Below are 20,275 nucleotides of genomic sequence, written 5' to 3'. Positions count from 1 at the left end.
AGGATACGCCATGAGCATCCGTTTGGAAATCTGCAGTTTTTTATCTGGAGATTCCCAAGCCTTTTCACATTTAACTCATGTGAAGGGGGAAAGGTCACCTCTTGCCTTTTTTCCCCATACATATAAACCCCTCTTGTCAGGGACTGGGGTTTCCTCTGTGATGTGCAACACATCTTTCATTGCTATAATCATGTAACGGATGGCTTTAGCCATTTTAAGCTGTAACTTTGCATCATCGCCATCGACACTGGAGTCAGAATCCGTGTCGACATCTGTGTCAACAATTTGGGATAGTGGGCGCTTGAGACCCTGACGGCCTCTGCGACATAGGATCAGGCATGGGCTGAGACCCCAGCTGTCCCAAGGCTTCAGCTTTATCCAACCTTTTATGCAAGGAAGTAACATTATCATTTAAAACCTTCCACATATCCATCCAATCGGGTGTCGGCGCCGACCCCACATTCATTTGTTCCCGCTCTGTTTCCACATAGCCTTCCTGATCAAACATGCCGACACAAGCGTACCGACACACCACACACACAGGGATGCTCTATTTGAAGACAGTTCCCCCACAAGGCCTTTTGGAGAGACAGAGAGAGAGAGTATGCCAGCACACACCCCAGCGCTATATGTCCCAGGAATCACACAGTAACTTAGTGTTAACCCAGTAGCTGCTGTATATACTGTTTTTGCGCCAAATTTATGTGCCCCTCCTCTCTTTTTACCCTCTTCTACCGTGATTCTGCAGGGGAGAGCCTGGGGAGCTTCCGCTCAGCGGAGCTGTGGAGAGAAAATGGCGCTGGAGAGTGCTGAGGAAGAAGCCCCGTCCCCTCAGCGTCAGGCTTCTGTCCCGCGTTTCTGTGTAAAAATATGGCGGGGGCCCTTGCATATATACAGTGCCCAACTGTATATATGCTACTTTTGCCAAGAGGTCATTAATTGCTGCCCAGGGCGCCCCCCCCCCCTGCGCCCTGCACCCTACAGTGACCGGAGTATGTGGGATTAGTGTGGGAGCAATAGCACACAGCTGCAGTGCTGTGCGCTACCTCATATGAAGACTGGAGTCTTCTGCCGCCGATTTCGAAGTCTTCTTGCTTTTGACGCCGGCTTCGGTCTTCTGGCTCTGCGAGGGGGACGGCGGCGCGGCTCCGGGATCGGACGACCAAGGGTGCGATCCTGTGTACGATCCCTCTGGAGCTAATGGTGTCCAGTAGCCTAAGAAGAAGGACCTATCTTCAGTGAGTAGGGCTGCTTCTCTCCCCTCAGTCCCACGTAGCAGAGATCCTGTTGCCAGCAGATCTCTCTGAAAATAAAAAAACCTAACAAAATACTTTCTTTCTAGCAAGCTCAGGAGAGCTCACTAAGTAGCACCCAGCTCGTCCGGGCACAGATTCAAACTGAGGTCTGGAGGAGGGACATAGAGGGAGGAGCCAGAGCACACCAGTATCCAAATTCTTTCTTGAAGTGCCCTGTCTCCTGCGGAGCCCGTCTATTCCCCATGGTCCTTACGGAGTCCCCAGCAACCACTAGGACGTTCGAGAAATTTTATATATATTATATATATATATATATATATATATATATATATATATATATATATAGCCAGTCCCTGGAGGTTTAATATTGCTGCCCAGGGCGCCCCCCCCTGCACCCATCAGTGCCCACTGTGTGTGTTGTGTGTGGGAGCAATGGCGCGCAGCGTTACCTCAGAGAAGATCTGAAGTCTTCTGCCGCCTGTGAAGTCTTCTTTCTTCTTATACTCACCCGGCTTCTTTCTTCCGGCTCTGTGAGGACGACGGCAGCGCGACTCTGGGATGAACGGCGAGGGTGAGACCTGCGTTCCGACCCTCTGGAGCTAATGGTGTCCAGTAGCCTAAGAAGCAGAGCCTATCATTTAAGTAGGTCTGCTTCTCTGCCCTCAGTCCCACGATATAGGGAGCCTGTTGCCAGCAGTGCTCCCTGAAAATAAAAAACCTAACAAAATTATTTTTCAGAGAAACTCAGGAGAGCTCCCCTGTAATGCACCCAGTCTCCTCTGGGCACAGGATCTAACTGAGGTCTGGAGGAGGGGCATAGAGGGAGGAGCCAGTGCACACCCATCTAAAGTTCTTTATAGTGCCCATGTCTCCTGTGGAGCCAGTCTATACCCCATGGTCCTTACGGAGTCCCCAGCATCCTCTAGGACGTAAGAGAAACATTGTGAACAATTATTTTATTCTGCCATTATTCTAACATTTTCTGAAGGGTAGTTTAAAATAAGGCTTCATTCCATATTATATTAAGTAGTAACACTTAAGGTAGGTTTTATGGGGCAATGTAGCCCTGACTGAAATATACAGCAAGAAAATGTATTAAAGCTTAAAGCTTAGTTAGTACTGCTTTTCCCATGAAAGCAGACAACCCTAGCCATGGCTTACTATATCCACAATGGCATCGTTCCCAGGTACAAATGCTTTCTAGGAGAGCTGATGTGTGAGTGATGAAGAGGGGTTCGGGAATAGGGAAAGGGAGGGGGTCACAACTAAAGAAACAGAACTAAAATTCCAACAGGAACATAACAACATAGACATGAATTAAATGGATCGGAATTCCAGACTTTAAAATGTACTGTCAGCGCTCCCAGGCAGAATGGAGCTGTGACTGCTCTGATTTACGAACAGTGATCGAGTTACATAGATGTTGGCACAAAAACTATATGAGAAAGCAGGGACTGAATGTGGGAAGAGGGGAGGGACATCCAATTCAACGGTATTTAAGAAACCACATATTCAACTAATACGGCTTTCTTATTATCCATATCCGTTAGAGAAGTTTCTAAATGATGTCTGGGGTTGATTAATTTTACACTATTCTCTTTGAAAATTGCGCTCTAAGCCAACATTTAATTCCAGATGGGGAGAGGGGGAGGGGGGAATAGATATTTTATTAATGTGCTAAGGAGGGTATTCAATTAGGGCCTTTTTTTCACCTAGGCAAAACATTCGACAGATGTGGATCGGCGAATCCACGTTTTCGTACCTGAACGGGCAAAAATGCATGCCGGGTATGATTGAGGAATTGTTCACCAATTCCTTTTTTTACTATAAAAAAAAAAAAAAAAAATTAAAAAAAAAATGCATTGGCGAAAATGCTTTCAAAATTGGCAAAAACGGCCCACAATTGAATACGCAGCGGGGTAAATTCAATAGTGCCGAAATTGACGGACCTAATTGAATACCCCCCTACGTCATTTAAAGGCATTTAAACCCAACATTTAATTCCAGATGAGGAGGGGGAGAGAAGAAATATTTTCTTAATGTGCTGAGGAGGGTATTCAATTATGGCCTTTTTTTCACCTAGGCAAAACATTCGACAGGAGCAAAAAACATGTGGATCGGCGAATCCACATATTTTCGGACCCGATTAATTTTGGTTCAGCATAGACCATTGTTTCCCAACCTCAGTCCTCAAGGCACACTAACAGTCCATGTTTTAATGATATCTATGCTTGTGCACAGATGGTTAAATGAAAATAACCAAAGTACTAATTATGTCCCCTGTGCTCAAGTATGTATATCCTTAAAACCTGGACTGCTAGTGTGCCTTAAGCTTAAGAACCCCTGGCCTTGACTCTACAAACAATTGGGGATTTATAAGAAGGATGCAACACCATTCTTCCATTAGACGTTACACCCGTTAATATTCTGACCAGTGATGGAAGACTGTATCTTATGCATTATTCCAGATTCACTCACTACTGTTCAAATAAACAGAGATCTGGTGACTGGTTTGATTACAGTATTCAAACAGTCAAAACCAGTCACTGCTTATGCCAGGTGGATGGCAAAGTGCCATCCTCTAAAGTTACACTGCGATCAGGACATACAGTATAACATAAAAAGAGTCAAGATTCTGAAGATCTTTTAGTAGTTATTAACCATATATACTCGAGTATAAGTCGACTTTTTCTGCACTTTTTTTTGTGCTGAAAAGCCCCCTTGGCTTATACTCGAGTCAGTGGGAAGAAGGGACACGGAGGGCACAGCGCACACCTCTCCTGTGTCCCTCCTGCGTCTCCGGCGGGTCTACTAAATGAAGTACCTGTTCGTGAGGTCTGATTGGCTCACGAACCGGCACTTCATTTAACAGACCCGCCGCGGCCGCCGGAGACGCAGGAGGGACACAGGAGAGGCGCGCATTGTGCCCTCCGTGTCCCTATATCACAAGACAGCGCGGGAGCGGCGGAGGGTAAGTTATACCTGGCACTGCGGGGGCATATCTGGCTAGAGCTGCATTTCCCACCCTAGGCTTATACTCGAATCAATAAGTTTTCCCAGGTTTTTGTGGTAAAATTAGGTGCCTCGGCTTCTATTCGGGTCGACTTTTATACTCGAGTATATACGGTACCTTAATCACTAAAGTGATGAGACCTTTTAACAACGTTAAGTTTGGCAAAGGACAGTGTTTCCCATCTCCAGTTCTTTGGGACCCCTAACAGGGCATGTTTGACATATCTCCTCAGTATATCAAGTAAAATAATTACAGCAGCTCCACATGTGGATCTTTTAAATATGCGTTAGCCAGTGATCACGTACTGTTTGAGATCTCAAAAGTTGGCCACACATCTAATGATTTTCTGTATCACTATCCTGGTCGGAATGAAAACCCCGTTATGTATGGGAGCAAATGTCAATACACCATTAGTGCCCAAACGCTGTAAAATTAATGAAATCGGTCGGTCATATAAGTTGCTTAAATCAAAACAGATTTACCCAACTTGCCTGAACGAATTCTTTCATCTGTTTTCCATTGTTTGGAAGCAAATTGTAAGTTGTTTGCTTCCAAACATTACCAGATTTTGGATCTAACCAGCCAACTATACTTTTGGTAATGCAAAGTGTCAAGAGAGAAAAGAAAAAGACTTTAATTTGTACTAGAATTTGTTTTGTTATTTAAAACATTGCAGAAAACAATAAAATGTTCTCTTAGTAAATTAACAGGTCACGTGACAGCCCTGCCCAATACTAACCTGAGCCACTTTAACGGAATTTTGAGTTGAGCCGCCGGCATGATAATCAACCTTGAACTTTTTCACCAGCTCTTCAAACCTGCAATATAGCACAAGAGATGGGTCTGTCAGAAAGCAGTTCCTGTGAGGAGTTCAGAGCCAAAATGTAAATCTGTAGGGTTGGGATGTGGGTCAGCAGGATACGCTGTGCTCATTAGTTTCTTTACAAGGTGTGAGCTGAGAAAACCAAGGGCAGAAGCATATAAAGAGACTAGAGGAGCCACGGCCTGCACATAAACCACCCTGGCACAGAGACAAGGATCTCGCTGAAAAAGAGGATGACATTTCTTGCCTATGAAAACCTTACACAAATACACCATAATTAAATCATGACTTTATATTATGCAGTGTTTCTAAGGGACATTCAAACATGGAGCATTGGACATTATGTCCTGATGTGTGAAGAGATAAGAAAAAGTGTATGTTCTTTCTCCAACAACTGTGGATCTAAATTCTTTAGTGTTGAACTTCAGGTCACTCACTTTACTGTCCATACTGTTCTGATAATTTAATAATCTATCTTATTAGTCGAAGCACTAAAAAAATCTCCTCTCCCCTGTAGAAAAAAGCAGCCCTCTGTCCTCCCCAGTGCCAGGCTTGCTGCCTGCATGGTTAACTCCTTATCTATCCTGTGGTGAAGAAAAGGGGACTTCCAGTTACCAACGACGACACTTATGGGGCCCGGATTACATACGTTTTACCGGCGGACTAGATGACTGCTGTCAATATCCCGAATGCCGGCAGTGGTTAGATCGCTAAGTGTCCCCTTATGGGCTCACTGCGCTCGCCACACTGCGGGCTCAGTGCCTCGCGCCACTATGGGTGTCATGGACACCCACGAGTAGGAGTTCCAGCTGTCGGCATTGTCAGCTGTCGGGATATCGGCATTTGTATCCTGAACGCTGGGATCCTGACAGCCGGCATTTTAACCGCAACCCATGGGCCCATTCATTTACAATCAATTGGGGCAATTCCCCATTTTGCCGATTACTGGGTCAGGCCTTCGGAAAAATTCAATATATTATTCCTCTATTTGCTGATTTCAACCCAAAAATGATCAGAATCGGCAGAGCGGGAACTCACTGCTTAGACGTATGGCCCACATAAGCTCCTAGTAGAGTTACAGGCTGGCAGGCGTCTAAATACATTTCCAAGCGGCAGCAGTAATATATTTTTTGTACATTAGCTGCGCACAAATTTGCAGAGTGAAAGCATTAATGTACATGTTTGAATCAGCCTCGCAGCGCGTTGCCCTACGACTCATTTTCTTCCATTTTGGTATAACATTTGCACAAAGACCACAGCAGTCTGGACAGTTGTTATAATGGGCCAACTAAATGCAATGCTGGCAAATGGATTTGTTGGTCCAGTTTTTCAGTGCACAACTCTAAGAAAAGATATTTAGATTAATGTACCTTAATGGCCTGAAAAGCAGAACCACCAAATACAGTATATCGCTGCAGTCCCTACAAGCTGGTGTTTCACGCATGGCAGTCCGGCTGGTTCTTGCGCGCGTGCACTGTTCCCGGCACCAATGCAGGGATCTGGCTGGCAGGGGCCGTCTCCTCCTCTATGGGTAGGCACAGTAGGAGCCGGCGCTGGTGCCGTGGCACCCAGTTTGGGAACCACTGCTGTATAATAAGAGGGATAACATGTGCACACATGGAACTCACACGTGTCAAATCAGATGAAAAATGTGATTAATGTCATTATAAACCCAGGTACATCACGAATAAGTGCAGATTTCAATATATAAGGAAATTCTGAAGGGATGTGTAATAAACACAACTTCAAAAGACAAAGCAAATAACTATGCCAAACGTGGTCATATATTTTATATTAGGCAGAAAAAATTCTTTAAATACATCAATAGCAAGAGATTAAAAAAGGAGAGTATAGGCCCTTTGAAGGACACGTTGGGAGTCTTAAGCAAAAATGATAATGACATAGCGGACACACTAAATGAGTTTTTTTCAACAGTATTCACTAGAGAGGACCCATTTCAGGGACTGACACACAATCTCAATAAGGACAATATCACACTGATAGGTACTTATTTAAGCGAGGAAGTAGTCTGTCACCGATTAAAACATTTAAAGATTAATAAATCACCAGGGCCCGATGGTATTCATCCAAGGGTTCTAATGGAGCTTCACTCTGAACTGGCAAAACCGCTATCTCTGATCTTTGAGGATTCAGTTATATCAGGTATGGTTCCCAAAGACTGGCGTATAGCGGAAGTAGTGCCTATATTCAAAAAGGGAAGTAAAGCTGAACCAGGTAATTATAGACCAGTTAGTCTTACATCTATAGTGGGGAAAGTATTGGAAGGTATTCTAAGAGATAGTATTCAGAAGTTCCTTGAAACCAATAAGGTCATTAAAAGGAATCAACATGGGTTTATGAAGGACAGATCCTGTCAAACCAACTTACTTGGCTTTTATGAAACAGTAAGCGCAAACCTAGATCAGGGTAAAGACGTGGATGTAATCTTTTTAGACTTTGCCAAAGCATTTGATACTGTACCACACATGAGACTTATATACAAGCTACAAGAATCAGGGCTAGGAAGCACAATATGCACTTGGGTCAAAAACTGGTTAGATAATAAGAAGCAGCGCGTTGTGGTTAATGGATATTTTTCAACTTGGACTGAAGTACTAAGTGGTGTGCCGCAAGGCTCAATATTAGGACCGCTATTGTTCAATATTTTCATTAACGACCTAACAGAAGGTCTAGAGAGCATGGTGTCAATTTTTGCAGATGATACCAAATTGTGTAAGGCTATAAATACAGAGGAGGATGCCGAGTCTCTTCAGAACGACTTAGTTAAATTAGAAGCATGGGCAGCCAAATGGAGAATGCGCTTCAACACAGACAAGTGTAAGGTAATGCACTGTGGTAACAAGAACAAAAATTACACCTACCTACTAAATGGGGTAAAACTAGGGGATTCTGTACTGGAAAAGGACTTAGGTGTCCTCATAGATAGCAAGCTAAGCAGTAGTACCCAAAGTAGGACTGCAGCAAAGAAGGCTAATAAGATATTAGCATGCATAAAACGGGATATTGATGCTAGGGACGAGAGTATTATACTCCCATTATATAAATCACTAGTGAGGCCACACCTTGAATACTGTGTACAGTTCTGGGCACCGTACTACAAAAAGGATATCCTGGAGCTTGAAAAGGTACAAAGGAGGGCGACCAAACTAATTAAGGGCATGGAGACGATGGAATACAAGGAAAGGCTTGAAAGACTAGGCATGTTTACATTGGAAAAGCGGAGACTAAGAGGGGATATGATCAACATCTACAAATATATAAGGGGACAGTACACAGAGCTTGCGCGGGACCTGTTTTTGGTTAGATCAACACAGAGGACTCGTGGACACTCGCTCAGGTTAGAGGAGAGGAGATTACGCACAATACGGCGTAAAGGCTTTTTCACGGTAAGGACAATACGTGTTTGGAATTCCCTGCCCGAGGGAGTTGTAATGGCGGAATCTGTCAACACCTTTAAGAATGGGTTAGATAAATTCCTATTGGATAAGGATATCCAGGGGTATGGTGCATAGTCATGCATTATAGTCACTATTTAGTCAAATCATCATGCAGAGGACACCACAAATAGGTTGAACTCGATGGACAATTGTCTTTTTTCAACCTCAGATACTATGTATGTTACTATATGTATGTGATTATCTAGCTTGTTTAGAAACTATTCAGCTTGCATACATTATATATCCACTGTTTATATTTATATGGACTTTACTGGTATGTTACACAAACATCAAACTCAAATCTTCTAAACAGATTACAAGCACTGGGAAAACATTGTCTGTAAAACTTCTGTAAGATTCCTAGCGTCAATGCAAATTCATATGGCCTGTACATGCATCTGGAAGGAGGGGAGAGAAGCAGCACACATCAGTTCTAATGTATGACAAATCAGCAGGCGGTGCACGAGACGAATGTGCCATATGAAATGCGTTATCATTTGATGTATAGAAAACATGCTGTTATTTCCATGGCAACCTTGCCTCTGGCATCTTTTACAAAAGAGGGAGGTAATATCAAAAATGTTTTCCCTAAGTCTAAGCATTACAGAGAGGCGACTTTAGATACAATAATACTAAAGGTATTTGCAGCACTTATTCTCAATATCCATTACAATATACAGTAAGCATGCAAAGGGCACATATATACTTATGGAGAGGTACTGTAGATAGACAAAAATAATTAGTATACTAAGCATATTGCAAAAAAAAACAACCCAGCCAATAAAGGACAAAAAATAAATACAGCCCAGGATGAACGAAGAGTTGTAGCAAAAAATGTTATAAACCTCAGTTCATGGGATATGTCAATTTGCAAACTGAATTAAACCACATTTTAGTTGATTTTAGTTACTTTGGTTGCAAAGACTTTGAAAGGGCCGTATTTAATTAGCCGCGGTAATTAAACAGGCCGCAGACAACTCAAATTTCTATTCGAGACTGAGGGAGGCTTGAACAGAAATCGGTAGTAAGTGCCCTTATTATGGGTGCTGTGAATACATTAACCCATAGCTCCGGGTATTTATCACGGAACCTATGGATTAACACGCATTAGCTGCTAGTTTACCGAACGAGGAAAACTAGTTGTAATAATAAGAATTTACTTACCGATAATTCTATTTCTCATAGTCCGTAGTGGATGCTGGGACTCCGTAAGGACCATGGGGAATAGCGGCTCCGCAGGAGACTGGGCACAAAAGTAAAAGCTTGAACTAGCTGGTGTGCACTGGCTCCTCCCCCTATGACCCTCCTCCAAGCCTCAGTTAGGATACTGTGCCCGGACGAGCGTACATAATAAGGAAGGATCTTGAATCCCGGGTAAGACTCATACCAGCCACACCAATCACACCGTACAACCTGTGATCTGAACCCAGTTAACAGTATGATAAACGAAGGAGCCTCTGAAAAGATGGCTCACAACAATAATAACCCGAATTTTGTAACAATAACTATATACAAGTATTGCAGACAATCCGCACTTGGGATGGGCGCCCAGCATCCACTACGGACTATGAGAAATAGAATTATCGGTAAGTAAATTCTTATTTTCTCTAACGTCCTAAGTGGATGCTGGGACTCCGTAAGGACCATGGGGATTATACCAAAGCTCCCAAACGGGCGGGAGAGTGCGGATGACTCTGCAGCACCGAATGAGAGAACTCCAGGTCCTCCTCAGCCAGGGTATCAAATTTGTAGAATTTAGCAAACGTGTTTGCCCCTGACCAAGTAGCTGCTCGGCAAAGTTGTAAAGCCGAGACCCCTCGGGCAGCCGCCCAAGATGAGCCCACCTTCCTTGTGGAATGGGCTTTTACAGATTTTGGCTGTGGCAGGCCTGCCACAGAATGTGCAAGCTGAATTGTACTACAAATCCAACGAGCAATCGTCTGCTTAGAAGCAGGAGCACCCAGCTTGTTGGGTGCATACAGGATAAACAGCGAGTCAGATTTCCTGACTCCAGCCGTCCTGGAAATATATATTTTCAGGGCCCTGACTACGTCCAGTAACTTGGAGTCCTCCAAGTCCCTAGTAGCCGCAGGCACCACAATAGGCTGGTTCACGTGAAACGCTGAAACCACCTTTGGGAGAAATTGAGGACGAGTCATCAATTCTGCCCTATCCGTGTGAAAAATCAGGTAAGGGCTTTTATAAGATAAAGCCGCCAATTCTGAGACACGCCTGGCTGAAGCCAGGGCTAACAGCATTACCACCTTCCATGTGAGATATTTTAATTCCACAGTGGTGAGTGGTTCAAACCAATGTGATTTTAGGAACCCCAAAACCACATTGAGATCCCAAGGTGCCACCGGGGGCACAAAAGGAGGCTGTATATGCAGTACCCCTTTGACAAACGTCTGGACTTCAGGCACTGAAGCCAGTTCTTTTTGGAAGAAAATAGACAGGGCCGAAATTTGAACCTTAATGGACCCTAATTTTAGGCCCATAGACAGTCCTGTTTGCAGGAAATGTAGGAAGCGACCCAGTTGAAATTCCTCTGTAGGGGCCTCTTTGGCCTCACACCACGCAACATATTTTCGCCAAATGCGGTGATAATGTTTTGCGGTTACATCCTTCCTGGCCTTTATCAGGGTAGGGATGACTTCTTCTGGAATGCCTTTTTCCTTCAGGATCCGGCGTTCAACCGCCATGCCGTCAAACGCAGCCGCGGTAAGTCTTGGAACAGACAAGGCCCCTGCTGGAGCAGGTCCTTTCTTAGAGGTAGAGGCCACGGTTCCTCCGTGAGCATCTCTTGAAGTTCCGGGTACCAAGTCCTTCTTGGCCAATCCGGAACCACGAGTATAGTCCTTACTCCTCTCCTTTTTATGATTCTCAGTACTTTTGGTATGAGAGGCAGAGGAGGGAACACATACACTGACTGGTACACCCATGGTGTTACCAGAGCGTCCACCGCTATTGCCTGAGGGTCCCTTGACCTGGCGCAATATCTGTCTAGTTTTTTGTTGAGACGGGACGCCATCATGTCCACCTTTGGTTTTTCCCAACGGTTTACCATCTCTTGGAAGACTTCTGGATGAAGTCCCCACTCCCCCGGGTGAAGGTCGTGTCTGCTGAGGAAGTCCGCTTCCCAGTTGTCCACTCCCGGAATGAACACTGCTGACAGTGCTATCACATGATTCTCCGCCCAGCGAAGAATCCTTGCAGCTTCTGCCATCGCCCTCCTGCTTCTCGTGCCGCCCTGTCTGTTTACGTGGGCGACTGACGTGATGTTGTCCGATTGGATCAATACCGCCTGACCCTGAAGCAGGGGTTTTGCTTGACTTAGGGCATTGTAAATGGCCCTTAGTTCCAGAATGTTTATATGAAGAGATGTTTCCATGCTTGACCACAAGCCCTGGAAATTTCGTCCCTGTGTGACTGCTCCCCAGCCTCTCAGGCTGGCATCCGTGGTCACCAGGATCCAATCCTGAATGCCGAATCGGCGGCCCTCTAGTAGATGAGCACTCTGCAGCCACCTCAGAAGAGACACCCTTGTCCTTGGCGACAGGGTTATCCGCTGATGCATCTGAAGATGCGATCCGGACCATTTGTCCAGAAGATCCCACTGAAACGTTCTTGCATGGAATCTTCCGAATGGAATCGCTTCGTAAGAAGCCACCATTTTTCCCAGGACCCTCGTGCACTGATACCTGGCCTGGTTTTAGGAGATTCCTGACTAGCTCGGATAACTCCCTGGCCTTCTCCTCTGGGAGAAACACCTTTTTCTGGACTGTGTCCAGAATCATTCCTAGGAACAGGAGACGTGTTGTTGGAATCAGCTGCGATTTTGGAATATTTAGAATCCACCCGTGCTGACGTAACACTAACTGAGATAGTGCTACTCCGACTTCTAACTGTTCCCTGGACCTTGCCCTTATCAGGAGATCGTCCAAGTAAGGGATAATTAAAACGCCTTTTCTTCGAAGAAGAATCATCATTTCGGCCATTACCTTGGTAAAGACCCGAGGTGCCGTGGACAACCCAAACGGCAGCGTCTGAAACTGATAATGACAGTTTTGTACTACAAACCTGAGGTACCCTTGGTGAGAAGGGTAGATTGGGACGTGGAGATAAGCATCTTTGATGTCCAGAGACACCATATAGTCCCCTTCTTCCAGGTTTGCTATCACTGCTCTGAGTGACTCCATCTTGAATTTGAACCTCTTTATGTAAGTGTTCAAGGATTTTAGATTTAAAATTGGTCTCACCGAGCCGTCCGGCTTCGGTACCACAAACAGCGTGGAATAATACCCCTTTCCCTGTTGTAGGAGAGGTACCTTGATTATCACCTGCTGGGAATACAGCTTGTGAATGGCTTCCAAAACTGCCTCCCTGTCGGAGGGAGACTTTGGTAGAGCAGACTTCAGGAACCGGCGAGGGGGAGACGTCTCGAATTCCAGTTTGTACCCCTGTGATACTACCTGCAGAATCCAGGGGTCCACTTGCGAGTGAGCCCACTGCGCGTTGAAATTTTTGAGACGGGCCCCCACCGTGTCCGAGTCCGCTTGTAAAGCCCCAGCGTCATGCTGAAGACTTGGCAGAAGCAGAGGAGGGCTTCTGCTCCTGGGAAGAGGCTGCCTGGTGCAGTCTTTTTCCTCTTCCTCTGCCCCGGGGCAGAAATGAGTGGCCTTTTGCCCGCTTGTACTTATGGGAACGAAAGGACTGAGTTTGAAAAGACGGTGTCTTTTTCTGCTGAGAGGTGACCTGGGGTAAAAAGGTGGACTTTCCGGCCGTTGCCGTGGCCACCAGGTCCGATAGACCGGCCCCAAATAACTCCTCCCCTTTATACGGCAATACTTCCATATGTCGTTTGGAATCCGCATCCCCTGACCACTGTCGCGTCCATAACGCTCTTCTGGCAGAAATGGACATAGCACTCACTCTTGATGCCAGGGTGCAAATATCCCTCTGTGCATCACGCATATATAGTAATGCATCCTTCAAATGCTCTATAGTTAGTAATATACTGTCCCTATCCAGGGTATCAATATTTTCAGTCAGGGAATCCGACCACGCCACTCCAGCACTGCACATCCAGGCTGAGGCGATTGCTGGTCGCAGTATAACACCAGTATGTGTGTATATACCCTTCAGGATATTTTCCAGCCTTCTATCCGCTGGTTCTTTGAGGGCGGCCGTATCAGGAGACGGTAACGCTACTTGTTTAGATAAACGTGTGAGCGCTTTATCTACTCTAGGGGGTGTTTCCCAACGCGCCCTAACCTCTGGCGGGGAAGGGTATAGTGCCAATAATTTATTAGAAATTAGCACTTTTTTATCGGGGGAAACCAACGCTTTATCACACACCTCATTTAATTCATCTGACTCAGGAAAAGCTACTGGTAGTTTTTTTACTCCCCACATAATACCCTTCTTTGTGGTACTTGTAGTGTCAGAAATGTTCAATGCCTCCTTCATTGCCGTGATCATGTAACGTGTGGCCCTACTGGACATTACGTTTGTCTCCTCACCGTCGACACTGGACTCAGTATCTGTGTCTGGGTCTGTGTCGACCCACTGAGGTAACGGGCGTTTTATCGCCCCTGACGGTGTCTGAGACGCCTGGACAGGCACTAACTGATTTGTCGGCTGTCTCATGTCGTCAACAGTTTTTTGTAAAGTGCTGACATTGTCACGTAGTTCTTTAAATACAACCATCCAGTCAGGTGTCGACTCCCTAGGGGGTGACATCACTAACACAGGCAATTGCTCTGCTTCCACATCATTTTCCTCCTCATACATGTCGACACAATCGTACCGACACCCAGCACACACACAGGGAATGCTCTGATAGAGGACAGGACCCCACTAGCCCTTTGGGGAGACAGAGGGAGAGTTTGCCAGCACACACCAGAGCGCTATATATATATATATAGGGATAACCTTATATAAGTGTTACTCCCTTTTATAGCTGCTGTTTATAATTTAGCTGCCAATAGTGCCCCCCCTCTCTCGTTTTTACCCTGATTCTGTAGGGACTGCAGGGGAGAGTCAGGGAGCCGTCCTTCCAGCGGAACTGTGAGGGAAAATGGCGCTTGTGTGCTGAGGAGATAGGCTCCGCCCCTTCACGACGGCCTTATCTCCCGCTTTTTTCTGGAAAACTGGCAGGGGTTAAATACATCCATATAGCCCAGGAGCTATATGTGATGTATTTCTTTTGCCATCCTAAGGTATTTCAGTTTTTATTGCGTCTCAGGGCGCTCCCCCCCAGCGCCCTGCACCCTCAGTGACCGGAGTGTGAAGTGTGCTGAGAGCAATGGTGCACAGCTGCAGTGCTGTGCGCTACCTTAGTTGAAGACAGGAACGTCTTCTGCCGCCGATTTCACCGGACCTCTTCGTTCTTCTGGCTCTGTAAGGGGGCCGGCGGCGCGGCTCCGGGACCCATCCAGGCTGAACCTGTGATCGTCCCTCTGGAGCGAATGTCCAGTAGCCTAAGAAGCCCAATCCACTCTGCACGCAGGTGAGTTCGCTTCTTCTCCCCTTAGTCCCACGATGCAGTGAGCCTGTTGCCAGCAGGACTCACTGAAAATAAAAAACCTAAAATAAACTTTTACTCTAAGCAGCTCAGGAGAGCCACCTAGCATGCACCCTTCTCGTTCGGGCACAAGAATCTAACTGAGGCTTGGAGGAGGGTCATAGGGGGAGGAGCCAGTGCACACCAGCTAGTTCAAGCTTTTACTTTTGTGCCCAGTCTCCTGCGGAGCCGCTATTCCCCATGGTCCTTACGGAGTCCCAGCATCCACTTAGGACGTTAGAGAAAAATAGCCTCTACCACACTCTCTGACCCTATGGCATTGCCTATACTATTAGACTATACTATTGCCTATACTATTAATAGTTCAGCTGGGCCTGTCTCATACCCCTCACCGACTTAATTACGTAAGAGCGCATCTAGAGTCAGCATCCCTTTAATTGTTCAAGTAACACGGATATGGGGTTGTGTTTCCAATCTGTTGGGGGTAGTGGGCTCCAGATATTCCTATGTGACTTTCAAGCGCCGTGTCTGAGCTCTCAAGTCTGCAGGTTTGTGCGGTCTGGGGCAAGTGGGGAGTGGTCTCTGTGGGACAATTATATACCTCAGGGGTTCTTAAATGCTTTAGTCAACTGCAGCAGTCTGGTAATTGTCCAGAGGCACTTTAAGAAAGGAGGTGCCTGTGTGCATTCTCTGATTGGGCCCCCTCCTCTTCAGTGGCAGAGTCTACTGCGCACGTGCATGTCTCCGGGAACAAGTTCCCGGGGACATCTCTATTGCGCATATGCGTATCACTAGAAAATAGCTGCGGCAAACATTTTCAGAGTGATATTTGCTGCTCTGCAGCCAGTGCCAGGCTGACGGAGAAGAGAGTATAATTAAATGGGTGCAGGGTGTGCGGTATGTGGGTCTCCCTGGGCCCAGGAGGAGAACGCGTGCAATGCACACCTCCAACGAATTATAGATACGCCAGTGCCACCATCCACTTCTTCGGTTTCTGCAACTCATACATGCCTTAATTACCCAATTTCCAGATGCCCCCCTGGTCATTCAGGACTATAAAAAAAAAAAAAAATGTAGAATGTCCACTGGCTCTAGAATTAATTTTTATTATTTCTTTCTTTTTTTTTTTACCTTTTTATTGAAGCAATGAATATTACAAAATTGAGCAAATTGAAAGTAACTAAAAATTGTCTGGCTTTCCATATTCCTCTTGGAGAAATTCTCATATTAAATTTTATTGCAAATCCACCATTAGGAGCTACCAGGTCTAATGTGCCCTACACACTGGTCGATACCAGTGAAAGAAATGAACGATCTTGTTCATTAATGAACGAGATTCCATTCATATTTTTCAGTGTGTAGGCACCAGCGATGAACGATGCGCGGCTCGTTTAAACATGCAGGCCAATATGGACAATCTCGTCCATATTAGCATGCAGTGCTATAGAGCCGGGGGGAGTTTAGAAACTTCACTCCCCACCCGCCGGCCGTATCGGCCGTTGGGCAGCTCGGCGGTGGGTTGACAAGTGTGTAGGGCCCAATAGAACTAATTGATAGGCTGACCTGGTTCCTTTGCGGGAGGATAGGTGGAGTCCAGCTTTGGAATGTCCCCAGGTTTCTACTACCTCTTTCCGCTTTCATCTCAGTGCCTTAAGTGTGGGACTTTCAAGGGCACATTCTGCCACTTACTAGGAGAACTCCCCTTCACCTCATCCTCCTGAACCTGAGTGATTAGGTTGGGGTCATTCACAGGGGACCTCTAATCTTACTCCCATAGTTTGTGCACTGGGTAAGATTAATGAATTTGTCCAGCGTCTTCATCATCAAACAGTATGATTTAAACACTTGAATGCAGGCTATAGTATGTATAGCTCACATCAGGATGGCCCCCACGGGTCCAGATTACAGCCACTGTCTCTACCTGATTAATGCTTCTGTGTCGCACAAGAAACATACTTACCTTGCTAGAAATGCAGTGTCTAAGTTCAATAATACTGTATATGGGCTAAGTGGCTTGAATCAGAGTTCCCCAAACTTCCACTGAAGGCAGACTGTCTTTGTATCTATTACTGAAGTCCCCCTAGCAGCTCCTGTAGTATTGGAACACTATTTGGTCTATCTTCTTTTTGAGTTTATTTTTGCCCAGATTTATAAAGTCTTGGAGAGTGATAAATTACACGGCGAAATCACCAACCAATCAGCTAATGTCATTTTTCAAACAGTCTGTAACATGGCAGTTAAGAGCTGATTGGCTGGTACTTTATCACCATGCTATTTATCACTCTCCAAGGCTTGATAAATCTGGGCTTTCGTCAATATATATATCCATACTTGCCTACCTGACCCTCTCCATGAGGGAGAAAATGCTCTGTTCCTGGACTTTCCTGGTAATGTATGATTGCCATCACCTGTGGTAAAAATAAGAATTTACTTACCGATAATTCTATTTCTCGGAGTCCGTAGTGGATGCTGGGGTTCCTGAAAGGACCATGGGGAATAGCGGCTCCGCAGGAGACAGGGCACAAAAAAGTAAAGCTTTTACCAGATCAGGTGGTGTGCACTGGCTCCTCCCCCTATGACCCTCCTCCAGACTCCAGTTAGGTACTGTGCCCGGACGAGCGTACACAATAAGGGAGGCAATTTGAATCCCGGGTAAGACTCATACCAGCCACACCAATCACACCGTACAACTTGTGATCTAAACCCAGTTAACAGTATGATAACAGAAAGAGCCTCTTAAAGATGGCTCCTTAACAATATAACCCGAATTTGTTAACAATAACTATGTACAGTATTGCAGATAATCCGCACTTGGGATGGGCGCCCAGCATCCACTACGGACTCCGAGAAATAGAATTATCGGTAAGTAAATTCTTATTTTCTCTATCGTCCTAAGTGGATGCTGGGGTTCCTGAAAGGACCATGGGGATTATACCAAAGCTCCCAAACGGGCGGGAGAGTGCGGATGACTCTGCAGCACCGAATGAGAGAATTCCAAGTCCTCTTTTGCCAGGGTATCAAATTTGTAGAATTTTACAAACGTGTTTTCCCCCGACCACGTAGCTGCTCGGCAGAATTGTAATGCCGAGACCCCTCGGGCAGCCGCCCAAGATGAGCCCACCTTCCTTGTGGAATGGGCCTTAACAGATTTAGGCTGTGGCAGGCCTGCCACAGAATGAGCAAGTTGAATTGTGTTACAAATCCAACGAGCAATCGTCTGCTTAGAAGCAGGGGCACCCAACTTGTTGGGTGCATATAGTATCAACAGCGAGTCAGATTTTCTGACTTCAGCCGTCCTTGAAATGTATATTTTTAAGGCTCTGACAACGTCCAACAACTTGGAGTCCTCCAAGTCGCCAGTGGCCGCAGGCACCACAATAGGTTGGTTCAGGTGAAACGCTGATACCACCTTAGGGAGAAAATGCGGACGAGTCCTCAGTTCTGCCCTATCCGAATGGAAGATTAGATAAGGGCTTTTATAAGATAAAGCCGCCAATTCAGATACTCTCCTGGCGGAAGCCAGGGCCAGTAACATAGTCACTTTCCATGTGAGATATTTAAAATCCACCTTTTTCAATGGTTCAAACCAATGGGATTTGAGGAAATCTAAAACTACATTTAGATCCCCCGGTGCCACCGGAGGCACCACAGGAGGCTGTATATGCAGTACTCCTTTAACAAAAGTCTGTACCTCAGGAACTGAGGCCAATTCTTTTTGGAAGAATATTGACAGGGCCGAAATTTGAACCTTAATAGATCTCAATTTGAGACCCATAGACAATCCTGATTGTAGGAAATGTAGGAAACGACCCAGTTGAAATTCCTCCGTCGGAACACTCCGATCCTCGCACCACGCGACATATTTTCGCCAAATGCGGTGATAATGTTTCGCGGTGACTTCCTTCCTTGCCTTAATCAAGGTAGGAATGACTTCTTCTGGAATGCCTTTCCCTTTTAGGATCTGGCGTTCAACCGCCATGCCGTCAAACGCAGCCGCGGTAAGTCTTGAAAGAGACAGGGACCCTGTTGTAGCAGGTCCCTTCTCAGAAGTAGAGGGCACGGGTCGTCCGTGACCAACTCTTGAAGTTCCGGGTACCAAGTCCTTCTTGGCCAATCCGGAGCCACTAGTATTGTTCTTACTCCTCCTCACCGTATAATCTTCAATACCTTTGGTATGAGAGGCAGAGGAGGAAACACATATACTGATTTGTACACCCAAGGTGTTACCAGTGCGTCCACAGCTATTGCCTGTGGATCTCTTGACCTGGCGCAATACTTGTCCAGTTTCTTGTTGAGGCGAGACGCCATCATGTCTACCATTGGTCTTTCCCAACAGTTTATTAGCATGTGGAAGACTTCTGGATGAAGACCCCCCTCTCCCGGGTGAATATCGTGTCTGCTGAGGAAGTCTGCTTCCCAGTTGTCCACGCCCGGGAAGAACACTGCTGACAGTGCTATTACGTGATTCTCCGCCCAGCGAAGAATCTTGGCAGCTTCTGCCATTGCACTCCTGCTTCTTGTGCCGCCCTGTCTGTTTACATGGGCGACCGCCGTGATGTTGTCCGACTGAATCAACACCGGTTTTCCTTGCAGGAGTGGTTCCGCCTGGCTTAGAGCATTTTAGATTGCTCTTAGTACCAGAATGTTTATGTGAAGAGACTTTTCCAGGTTCGTCCATACCCCCTGGAAGTTTCTTCCTTGTGTGACTGCTCCCCAACCTCTCAGGCTGGCGTCCGTGGTCACCAGGATCAAATCCTGTATGCCGAATCTGCGGCCCTCCAATAGATGAGCCTTTTGCAACCACCACAGAAGATATACCCTTGTCCTTGGCGACAGGGTTATTCGCAGGTGCATCTGAGGATGCGACCCTGACCAATTGTCCAACAGATCCCTTTGGAAAATTCTTGCATGGAATCTGCCGAATGGAATTGCTTCGTAAAAAGCCACCATTTTTCCCAGGACTCTTGTGCATTGATGTACAGACACCTTTCCTGGTTTTAGGAGGTTCCTGACAGGTCGGATAACTCCTTGGCCTTTTCCTCGGGAAGAAAAACCTTTTTCTGAACCGTGACCAGAATCATCCCTAGGAACAGCAGACGTATCGTCGGAAAACAGCTGCGATTCTTGGAATATTTAGAATCCAGTCGTGCCGTCGAAGAACTACTTTAGATAGTGCTCTTCCGACCTCCAACTGTTCTC

The 20,275-nt window shown here is 46.0% G+C and overlaps 1 protein-coding gene across 4 annotated transcripts in view; it reads right to left on the bottom strand.

Moving 5' to 3' along the window:
• Window positions 1-20,275, bottom strand: part of ADK (adenosine kinase) — a 671,242-nt gene that overhangs the window by 311,472 nt on the left and 339,495 nt on the right. For all 4 annotated transcript variants that reach the window (XM_063958650.1, XM_063958649.1, XM_063958652.1 and 1 more), the window contains exon 4: window positions 5,009-5,087. In XM_063958650.1, the coding sequence (XP_063814720.1) occupies window positions 5,009-5,087 (79 nt within the window). The remainder of the gene's footprint in view (window positions 1-5,008; window positions 5,088-20,275) is intronic.

Source organism: Pseudophryne corroboree, chromosome 3, assembly GCF_028390025.1.
Source record: "Pseudophryne corroboree isolate aPseCor3 chromosome 3, aPseCor3.hap2, whole genome shotgun sequence".
In the NCBI taxonomy this organism is placed as follows: domain Eukaryota; kingdom Metazoa; phylum Chordata; class Amphibia; order Anura; family Myobatrachidae; genus Pseudophryne; species Pseudophryne corroboree.
This window is presented reverse-complemented; position numbering and strand designations above follow the sequence as displayed.